Below are 11,893 nucleotides of genomic sequence, written 5' to 3'. Positions count from 1 at the left end.
TGCTTGTTGAAAATTGAAGGCCACTGGGCGATTGTGTCTGAGAAGAAAGAAAGTTGGTCCTCGATCTCAAAGTAAGACTCTTCCTTCAATTTGCCCTTATGGGTTTAATGCACATTTCCCTTAAGCTAAGTTTTCTTTTTTTTTTTATCGAAAAAAATTCTGCATGGTCTACTTTTCTTGTATTATGTTTTTATTTTTTTCTTTAGATGCTGCAGCAGGATTTAAAGGACAGGTTCACACTGTTTCCAAGTGTGTCTTAAAACAACAGTCAGGTATCTATATGAACATTTAAACAGGTTGTCGTCGCTGTAATCATTCCTCTTGTTCATACTGGCTATTAAAAAGAGCCCCTTTCAATGTAAATGAGCCTAATTTTGAGCAAAAATGTTTTACTTTTATGTATTGTGTTGTTTTTTTTTATGTGCAATAGAGAAAATAATAAACATCAACATAATTTGGAGCTTTGGAGACCAAAAACAGCTTGACTGGCAAAATTCTGACTAACATTTAAGACTAAATTCTGATCTTAAATGTGACTTCTGCTCCAACTCAAGACTACAAACCAACCAATCAGAATATGACACGAAATGACACAGAAAACACAGGCCGACGAGACATTTTGTAAGTGTAGTTTTTTTAATACTGTTCAGGGAGAAAACACACCTGGTCTCCTTAATATGATCATGGCACACAAGCACAAAATAATGAAACAATAGTGATGAAAGGAAAAAAGAAGTTAGTGTGATTTTGCTGCATCAGATGTAGATTCACTACACACTCACAATCTGACAGCCTCAAACTAATATAACCTGCACCATTTAAGGTGTGTAGCTTTGAGCATCATTTATGACATCACAACAATTTTGGAGCCAATAGTGGTCCAATATGCAACTTACACAAGTGTGATGTGGAAAAGAGAATAGAGAATAGACTTTACACTGAAGGAGAAGGCACATATTATTAAAATCAGAGCATTCTTTATATATTTTAAAACATGTCTGGAGAGGATCTTTAATTTTTACTATCTAATTTTTCCTCTAATGCCACCTGCCGGCCAAAATGTCAACTTTGCAAACTAGAAACTTTCACAGTGATGAAAAAGGTGCTTAATGGATGAATGTCCCAGTTTGTGTGCTTGTCATTACTTTCAATGTTAGGATTTTTGATGTAATGAACAATTTAGCTTCTGGGGGCCTTTAGTGTGTTTCCTTGTTCTCTTATTTAAAATATTTAACAGATCAACCTTTTCCAAAGCTTTAAATTTGTCCCCCTTTTATCTCTCATCAGGTGAACTCGTGTTCAGACCGTGACGACCCGATTTGAACCCGAGCACACAGCCTCCTAATACCTGACAGGAAACACAAACCCCAGGAGAAAAGCCCTCCTTTAATATTGCGGCGGTGACCCCGGTGTCACCAGCTGCACAGCCTTGTATTAGCATGTGAAAGTCTGGTTTTCGGCAGAGGAAACACTTCCTGCGACTGTCTGTCTGTCCCAATAAAATAAAAAAAAGCCTTTGACTGACCGGAGCCCTCAGAGACCCCGACAGGCTTTGTGTCTCCCAGCCAGGAGGTGTCTGCTTTCATAAATGGAAACAGGACCAGGAGAGGAGGAGAGAGGGTAGAGGAGGGGGGGAAAGATGGAGGGTGGTTTTAGGAAGCAAAGAAGAAAAGAAGAAAAAGAAAAAATCGAATTTCTTTTCAGTGTCTTAATCACACGTACACCCTCTTCTCCAGCTTCTTCTCTTAATGGATGTGAAAGCGAGCATCTCTCTGCAGTATGCACACACACACACACACACACACACACACACACACACACACACACAAACACACGAAACCTGGCGCCTGCTTTGTGCCCTGCAGACTGTTCATTAAAGGTCCCAAATGACTGAGAACATTTTTTTTCTGTTTATGTGCTTCTGCGTCAAACTAGATGCTGCAGCAGGATTTAAAGGAAAGGTACGCAGTTTTTCAAATGTGTCTTAAAACAACAGTCAGGCGTCCATATGAACATTTAAACAGGTTTTCTCTCACTGTAATCATTCCTCCTGTTGATATGGACTATTAAAATATCTCCTTCAAATGTGCTTTAAATGTAAATGATAAGGGTCAAAATGCACAAGCCTCTATTTCGAGAAAAAATGCATTTAAATGTTTATCTTGAGATAATATGAAGCTAAGTCAAAACCAGCATATACAGTAAGTGTTTCTCTGTTGAGCTGCAGTGGAAGAATGAAATTAAAAGCTGTTGTGAAAAGCCACATTTATTATTTCAACAGATCAGTGGCTTTATGTTGGACTACTGACTACTGAGGTTGATGACAATAACAAAAAGTGAAAGTGACTTGAATTAAAAAGAAGAAATTTAGGTTTAAGTGGAGCTGGATAGAGCATTTTTTAAATCTTAAATATGATGTAAACTGAAACATTCGATACAAAAATCTAATAAAGGAAAATAAAGATAATAAAAATCTGACAATTAAATAGAGCTGGCTATCATTACTCGATCAGAATAAATTGATACCAATTAGTATCACCTAACATTCAAAATTATTATTTAATGATTACACATTATAAATGGAAAAAATAATTTAACTGAGTTTTAAGAAAGTGGCTCAAATAGATACTTTAATTTTCTGAATCACCTTATTTGACTATGATGCTTCTATGTAATCATTATTCAGACCCTTGTTGACATCTCTGAGTTAAAAGAAGTTCTTATAAGTCATAAAGCAGACGTGTATATAAATCCAAAGTGTTCTTTCACTTGATTTTTAATAGTTCATGACCACAACTTTATCAGCTTGTTCCTCTCAACAGGTTTGTGTGCAGCAACATGAAATCAACAGATTGTGATGTTTAGATTAAAAGACACGAACATAAAAAGATATATAAACATTATAGAGACGACAAATATCTCTCTCACTGTAAGATGTCTGATTTAAAGGATCATTCCAGCTATTTTAACTTCAATGTTGAGTTGGAAAAAAATCACTTTTCAGTTAAGATCAATTTTAGTAACTGATCTAATTATCATAATATTCAGTTACAGTCAGTTTGATGTTTACAGTACAGTACATGCATTTCTCACATACTTCCTGTTTATTCTCAGGCATTTAAGTCAAAGTAAAAAACTATTTATTGTTGGTGAACCACCAGAGATGGCTGGAATGATCCTTTAACAGCCTAAAAATCCAAAGTGGGATGAGCAGCATTGAGTTTAAAGGTGCAAGTTGTGTGATCGGCATGGCCTGATGGGAAATGAGCATGTGAGGAAGTGACTGAATTAAGTGGTTTTCTGCACTTAATTCTGTTTAATATGAGAAAAATATAAAGAAACACATGAGAACATGCGACCATCTTCTTTAAAATAAGATGAAAATATTATTGTGTATCAACCAAAAAAATCACACTAATCATTGAGCAGTTGCAGGTGATGTTGTATTGCAAACACGCCATATATGCCCACTTCCTTTCAATCATACATCAGATTTTTTTATGCTTTAACACTTCAAACTCAGATCTGTCTGGAGTCACAGCGTCAGCCCGAAGCAGGAGAGCAACACGCTGAACACACAACGTTACAACTCAAACGCAGCCAATCCTCACGTGATCTACACAAACTGTACAAGAAGGACGATGACGACAAAACAAAACAAAAAAACAAAAAAAATCAGGTGCAAAAAAGAAAACATTCATTATTTGGAATGACTAACACGTCACATTAACTCCTCCGCTCGGCCACAAAACGGCTAAAACATTAAAATTAAAAAAAAAAAAAAAAAAGGCAACAAAGATAATCGAACATTCAAAGATCACTTTCACCAGCTCGTGTTCTTATTCATGAGATAATAATGCTGATTACACACAGGAGAGTGAGAGAAATAAAGTATTAAAAAAAAATGTCTGCTAATCTGAAAAGAAACTGGGAGCTTTTATTTGACTCTGGTTACTTTCAGATTAAGACTTTATCATTTTCATATCTGGAGAGATAAAAAGAAAAAGGTCAAATCTGAATTCATGATTAACTTTGTTTGTTTCTAGTGTATTTTAAGTACTGGCCACTCAGAAAGCAAATAATCTGCTGAAATGATATTGAGAAAAGAGTAATGACCACAAAAGTGCAAATTCTCCTTTTGTTGAATTGAACATTTTAAACTTTTTCGCCTTCAAATTAGTAGATAAACACTCCAGTTTAGGATTAAGGCCATTTCATCACAATTCATGATTACATAATCTGTATTTCATTAGTCATGTCAATTAATTTCTGTCTTCATTTAAAGTCAAAGGCAGGACTAAACATGGTGATATCATAAGAAAAGAAGAAGAGAGATGAAAACATGTGACTATCTACACATCAGGGATTTAAAAATGCATACATATATACACACAAAGAGTTTTTGTTCATGAATGATAAATCCACCGTTTGAAAGATTTGACACATCTGAAGCTTTGAATATGTTTAATAATTAAAAGGCTGTATTTAGTTTGTTCACCTGTTGTTTCTTTTAGAAGACCAGATAAGAAAACGTGTTTTTATTAGCCAAACACAGATATTTTGGATTTTTATTTTTTTTTTTAATATCAGATGTGCATTAAATCTGTACAAACTGAGCTTTCAGAGCAAAACATGATTCACTGTCAGAGATAAAAATAATCTCCCGTGTTCGCTCGTCTCCTCGGAGAAAAACACTCACTGCTTTTACCTTTTTTTTCTCATTGTGGACGATTTAGAAGATGAAAAACCCCCGTGGGTGTAAAGCAGTGAAAAAGTAGATTAACAAGAGGATTAACACTCCTTCTTCACTGTGTTCAGCGTGTGTGTGTGTGTGTGTGTGTGTGTGTGTGTGTGTGTGTGTGTGTGTGTGTGTGTGTGTGTGTGTGAGAACTGGGTGATCTTTGGATAGAGAGTCCTGCACGCTGCCCTTGGCGTGCTGCGTTATCTGGGCCGGTGGTTGGCGAGCAGGAAGTCCTTGTCTTTGCAGGTGAGGCAGAGTTTGAGGTTCCTGAGCGAGCCGCCGGCCGAGTAAAACGCCCAGACGGCCATCACGAACAAGATGACGTAGGTGGGGACGAGACTGGCGACGTACTCCGGGTTCTGGAAGGTCTGCGGGAGAAGAAGAGAAACAGAAATTAACAGCGAACATGAACAAACATCATCTCCTGCTTTTCTTCTGTTTCCCAGCTTTTATCGCTGTTTTTCTGTAGTAAAGTTGGACTTTCTGCGTCATTTTTAATTACGATCCAAACCCTTTAGCCCCTCATATGATGCTATTCTAAATAGTTTAAAAGCTCTACTGTACTATACAGAAGAAAAAAGAAAGCTATTAAACACAGGAGAGATGACTCTTCTTCATGCACACATTGATCCAATACCAAACTTTTCCACGTGCTAAAAATCACATTAAATTGTTGAATTAAAAACACACTAATAATATAATCAATGATACTACTACTACAATAATAACAATAATAATGATGACAAAAAACACTTAAAATGTAATTCAATTGTTGAATTAAAAACACTAATAAAAAAAAAAAATCAGCAATAACAATAAGCATCACTTTTTAAAATACCATATAAATGTAAGATTCAAAAAGAGAAACCTCCATGAACATCTCTTCTTATAGGTCATTAATTGCACCTAGGCTAGCTAACTCAATATAATCAGTGCAAGTCAAGTGTATATAGCCGTACTTCACAAGCAGATCTCTTAAATGATTTTACAGAGAATACCCAGCTAGATCTAACCAAACACAAAGTAAATCAAAAATGTAAGTAAATCTTTGTTAAAACATCTTGCTAGCTAGATACATTTATGAGAGACAAATAAAAAGGGAACTAGAATGAGTTGAATGGTTGTCCCAGTTAAAAATACACTGTTGGTAAAGTCGGACAAAATCACCTTAAAAAAAGGAAGAATTAAATAAAAAAATGTTTTTTTTTAAAGATTATGATTCCCCATTATATCCCATAAAATATATAAGACCATTTTCTAAACCTTAACATCAATCACCTCATTCAAGCTTGCTGAATATGGTGTGCGACGCCCCCAGTAGTGATGTTATAACCACAGAACCTATTTTTTTCCACTTATACTTTATTATTATTAGCTCCGTGTTAGTTTCTACACATGTAAAGATATAAATGATTAAACTTAACTGTCCCACTTTACTCATATTCATCCTACCTCTAGTTTTATAGTTTTCTCAACATCATCCTCTACACACCCACACACACTTCTCACTCCAGCACAGCCTTTTGCTTTGTTTTCTGTCTTTACTTTTATCTCCCACTCATCACTCACCAGACATGAAACGATGAGGTGGCTGACGACGACGGCAGCTACCGCCCACCAGCGCTGCTTCTCGCAGGCGTCGAAGAAGACGACGCCCCAGAACATGTGGAGCAGGATGATGGCCATGGTCATAAAGGCTGGAGGGGAGAAAAAGGAAAGGGGGGAAAAGTGTTAAAAATGTGGTGCGACATGCAGGACTATAAAACAACCTACAGAACAAAAGAGTGGGAACATTCTCCATTTTATTTTATTATTGTTATTTTAAGTGTGGCTAATGGCTGATGGATTAGTTAGTCTGTGGGGGAATTGGCACCTGAGGACAGGAAGTAGTGCTGCGAGTCTCCGTGGATCCCGATGGTCCCCGGTCCCACAGAGTCAGCCAGGATGTTCACCACGGAGAACGCTCCGCTCATGAAGCCGAAGCCGAGGCCGGAAACTGAGACACAACAAAAGAAACAGACATTTTAAACTATAATCTGACTGCTGCATGTCAGGCTGAAACTAACAATTATTTTAGTTATTGATCCATCTGCAAATTATCTTCTTAATCAGTTGTTTTGGATGTAAAATGTCAGAAAAGAGAGAAAAATGCTTGTAATGCTTTGAAGTGACACATTCAGATATCAATATATTGACTGATAATATATAGAATTAATAGATAAACATACACTCATTTTTTGTAATGATCCATCAAAATTTATGAAGGTATGATATTTTACAGGTTAACAGTAAACTTTATGGTATAAAATAACATCAGTGCTCTAAAGCAGGAAACCTCTCTGGGAATTAATCATTAGATTTAGCTACGAATTTTTAAAAAACATGCAGAATAAACAAAGAAAACATCAACATATGCATTAATTAAACTTGAATTAAGAAAAAGGGTCAAATATGCATAAAAGGCTGCCTATATAACTTTTTAAAATGTATATATATCGGCACATTCACCGATAACGATATAACTGTGATAGATCAAATTCTCAAATCTAAATATGAAAGATGTTGAGACGACAGCTGATCCATGGTGTCGACTCTAATTTCATCTTGTGTGAACATAAACATTTTGTCCAGTAGCTGAAAAGTTGGTTTAATAGTTTTCCTAAAGCATTATACACACAGTCAGTGTTTAATAAAATAAAGCATCAGATATGAAGTAAAGACTAAATGTACCGTAGGCCAGCTGACGTATGGAGATCGGCATGGTCTCCTCCTGACTGAGAGTGAGGAGGCCTTCATTTGCTTTCCTGCAGGACACACACACACACACACACACACACACAAACACACACACACACACACACCGTTATATCAGCTTTTAGTGTCCTTGTGATGCTGTAAGCAGAGTATCAATAGGAAATATGTATGTCAGCGAGTGGAAGACGATACACGCTGCAACAATGAGCCTTTAAAGAAGAAGTGGGACAAACTGTGACAGCGTGAGAACGAAGAAGACAAACACACTGAGAAACTACAGATCAAGCTGTGATGATGAAGAGGAGGAAGAGGATGAGTGTGTACGGAAGTTTGTTTTTAAAAATTGTACACAAAAGTACATATTGCTAAGATGATCATGTCATAGCTTTTATATTTTTGTACATAGTTTTGTTTTATTTTGTCTACATCACAATTAGATCTGTTATTTATTATATCTTATTAATCTTTTATTACCTTTTATTTTATTCATGTATTCTCCATTTTTACATTTTGATCCCATCTCTGGTGTTTCCTCACTGTAGATTCATGAGAGTCATGACAGCATTTCCTCAGTTCCTGTTTTTAATCGAGTCATTATTTATTTATTTATGTATTTTTACCATATTAAGCCCGTTGTGTTACATTACTGTGTGTGTAAAGTGCTATATAAATAAAGTCTTCTATCATACCTCTGGTCTATAATCCATCCTGTACATTAGATTATATGTATAAATCTTTATATGTACTTTAGCTGCTGTTTCTTGGTTAGATGTTATACTTTATTTTGTTAAACTGGTATTTACTGTGTGCAGTGATAAAGTTAAAATAAAGTTAAAGTTATAAATTAATCTAATCAAAACAAGTTTTTAAAATGTGTTTGACATTGTACACTTTCTGTCTTCTTCATTTCAGTCAGTTGCCTGGACGTTAAAGAAACATGGCAGAGATTTGTGTTTTCACATATCCATACTGTCATAGTTGTGTCATCAGACAGGTTTTCTGTCCTCTGTGGTGGATTTTCATAACTCATATACGTTTCAAGTCTCTGCACGTTTAAAGTCAACAATTCAGTAACAACAGAAAGTTCCTGGAAGTCTTTTGTTTTTTTTAGGCTGCACAGAAGTTCTGACATTAAAACTTTAGGAGGCCTCCAGTGTTTGCTGATACTTAAAAACATTTTACAGCAGACTGAGTGTGACTTAAGGTACTTAAAAAGGTCTTTTGAGTTTGCTGTTGGACACTATTGTCCCTCTAAGTAATGCACACAGGAAATGGAGCTGGTGAGATGTTGGAAAACTAAAAATTTAGAGCTGCAGCGATTAGTCGACTGAAATAAAAATTAATCTGCAATTATTCTGATAATCAAACAATCATTTTAATAAGATATCTTTAAGCAGAAAAAATGTGCTGCTTCTAGCTTGTGGGGAAGTATATTTAAGATATCTACTATTGACAGATTAAATTAAGACAATAATATTTAGAAAGAAATTTGTTTGCACATGTATGGTATTAATTATTGTTTATTCTTGATTTGTTGTACTAACTATAAAAAACTGTATACTATAAAGATTATTATAGAATAGAATATATACAATAAATAGGAATAAATAATGAATAGGAATTGGGACACAACGATTGTTTGACTGTAGTTGATCTGATAGTTTCTATCTTTTAGTCCTTTAGTCCTTTAGTCCTTTAGTAAGGTTAAACTTCTAAGATTCATTATAAAACAATGTGTTGGATGTCTTCACAATCATGATACTAAATAAAGTTTATATATGTTTCAGCCTGATTTATGCTGGTAAATATTTCACAGACATGCGACTATTTATTATTATTATTATTTTCATTATCAATTCATCTAAGAGTCATTATCTCAATTAAAATGTCAGACCTGTGAAAAGTGCTCGTTATAAATAAAAAAATCCATAGAAATGCAGTTTACTATCATTTATAAACACAAACAAAACAAACTTAAAATACTCAAATTTGAGAAGCTGCAACAGCCCATGTTTGACATTCTTCCTTTAAAAAAAACATTATTGATATCTGATAATCAAAATTTTCTGTTGATACCAACTAATTGATTAAATAAGTAATGGTTTCAGCTTTAAATACATCTGACAGTTATTATCTAAATTAACCATTTTGTCTATCATATATGACACAAAACATCACTTTTAGGAAGTTAATAAAGATTAAATTAATAGTTTATGAAAGTAAATTTCTGCCAATATAATGAACCATATGGAAAACATATAACTCTACAATGAAGGATGTGATGGAAACCTGATAATAGTAACTGTGTTAAAGAGCGACGGTGTGTTAAAACCTCCACACACACACAGCTGTGAACGCTGCGACTTACTTGAGCAGCTTGTAGTAACCGAAGCGGAAGGTTTCCTGCAGCAGGACGGACAACACCACGCCGAAGATGAGCAGACCTTTCTGCTGCGCCGCGCTGTCTTTGTTACTGATCTGAACCGAGATGAACCACACGAGAGAGGACAGCAGCAGAGACACCAGCCAGAAAAACGCTCTGAGAAGGAAAAGAAAGACAGAGACACACAAGAACAATTATTATATGAAGAAAGAGTTTCTGAATGTATAATTTGTATGATTTCAACCCAATAACAGTCAATTTTATGCACATTTACACAGCCGTACAAGCTAAAACAGTCTAAATAAGTGCTCTAAAAGTAGGTCATTCACACAGGGACTTCAATTTAAACAGGCTGTCCAATTTTAGGAACAAAGCTGGCCTGAATTTTAAGAACAAAAGAAGGAGGAAGTGTCCTTTACGGCTCACTGAGCACAGGACAAATTTCATCAACCTTGACATTAAATGGCACGTTGCTCCATTCAGCTCTGATATAAAACAATGTGCCAGATATGTGAATTCAAATGTGAACAATCTTACCTCTAAGGTCCATTGAGTAGCTGTTCTGGAGCTTTCAATCATAACACGTATTCTTCATAATTTCACTATCAAAATGATGTGATTGAAAGTTTCAGAACAGCTAATAAAGTGACTTTGATTTGAGGCTGTTTGAAGTGATGTCAGCTGCTTTTATTTTTTGTAAGGTCAAGAATGAGCATTTAAATCTGAGGTGTTTTAATATTTACATTTGACTCCCTCTTTCATGCTATTTATATCAATATTATATTGTATTAGGGCTGTGCAATATATCGATATCGTGATATGAGACTACATATCGTCTCAGAGTCGTCTTTTCCTGGTTTTAAAGGCTGCTTTACAGTAAAATGATGGAATTTTCTGAACTTACGAGACTGTTCTATTGTCATATTTACCCACTTTGTCATTTTATGCAAATTACTGATGATTATTTGTCAAAAATCACATTGTGTAAATATTTTGTGAAAGCACCGATAGTCATCTCTACAATATTGTTGATATATCGTTGTCGAGGTGTTTGGTCAAAAATATCGTGATGTATGATTTCATCTATATCGCCCAGCCCTTTATTGTATCATGATCACTTGTGATTTACACCCCTAGTGTATATTTATATGTCTGTGTGTGTATGTATGTATGTATATGTGTGTGTGTGTGTGTGTGTGACTGTATAGGTGAGTGTGTGTGTGTGTTTGACTGTGTGACTGTGTAAGTGTGTGTGTGTGACTGTGTATGGGTCTAACAATAAGAAATACATTTAATATAATAGCACAATGTCCGATAATGGAACTACACCACAGCTCTCCATTGAAGCAGTCTGTTAGCTCGAAAGCTAGCTCTGATAAACACGAGCAATTCATCGATTTAAACCCAACAAAAGTGTTATTATCTTCACACTACGACACAGATAAGACCCCTGCCCACCCCGCTGAGATAAAGAGGAGTTAACTCTCACCCTGCTATGAGGAAAATGACCCTCAGTGGCTCCTTAGCGATGGTAAACAGGAACAGAGCGATGGCTGGGCCGAAAGCGATGAAGGTGCAGCCGAAAAACACCGCCGCCGTCATTTTGGCTGTTTTTCTGGGGGAACTCAGCGACCGGCAGCTCCACACGAAGCCTTGTCTTCTTTTTTAAAGAGGTAGTTAAATGTTACTCTTCTTACTTTGTTTAGTAATCCAGCTCTTAGTCGCCGCCGCTGCTGCTTATCTGGTTTCTCTTTTTAGCTGCTTCCAGTTAACGCATGGCGTCACACGTCATCACGTGACCCAGCTCATGGCGTCACACGTCCTCACGTGACCCAGGAGAAACAAAAGAGTTTGGCCCCATGACTTTATTGGAAAGGAGAAAAAAAAGACAAATATTGTCATTTTTAATGAAACTATAATGTAATGAATTCAAAATTTAAAAAAATTAAAATTAAATGTTATTGATACTATGGAGCATGAAAAATTAATGATTAAATCTTGGCAATGAAAAAGGA

The 11,893-nt window shown here is 35.6% G+C and overlaps 1 protein-coding gene across 1 annotated transcript; it reads right to left on the bottom strand.

Annotated features, from left to right (window-relative positions):
* Window positions 1-3,817: 3,817 nt before the first annotated feature.
* On the bottom strand, window positions 3,818-11,640 carry aph1b (APH1B gamma secretase subunit). The gene is made up of 6 exons (XM_062423031.1): window positions 11,368-11,640; window positions 9,864-10,034; window positions 7,472-7,545; window positions 6,615-6,737; window positions 6,311-6,438; window positions 3,818-5,109 (listed from the first exon to the last, which is right to left on the bottom strand). Exons 1-6 carry the CDS (start codon window positions 11,478-11,480, stop codon window positions 4,942-4,944), a joined length of 777 nt encoding a protein of 258 aa, XP_062279015.1. The 5' UTR covers window positions 11,481-11,640; the 3' UTR covers window positions 3,818-4,941.
* Between the last annotated feature and the right edge of the window lie 253 nt (window positions 11,641-11,893).

This window comes from Scomber scombrus, chromosome 1 (assembly GCF_963691925.1).
Source record: "Scomber scombrus chromosome 1, fScoSco1.1, whole genome shotgun sequence".
In the NCBI taxonomy this organism is placed as follows: domain Eukaryota; kingdom Metazoa; phylum Chordata; class Actinopteri; order Scombriformes; family Scombridae; genus Scomber; species Scomber scombrus.
The sequence above is the reverse complement of the archived record's forward strand: the minus strand, read 5'-3'. Positions and strand labels throughout refer to the sequence as shown.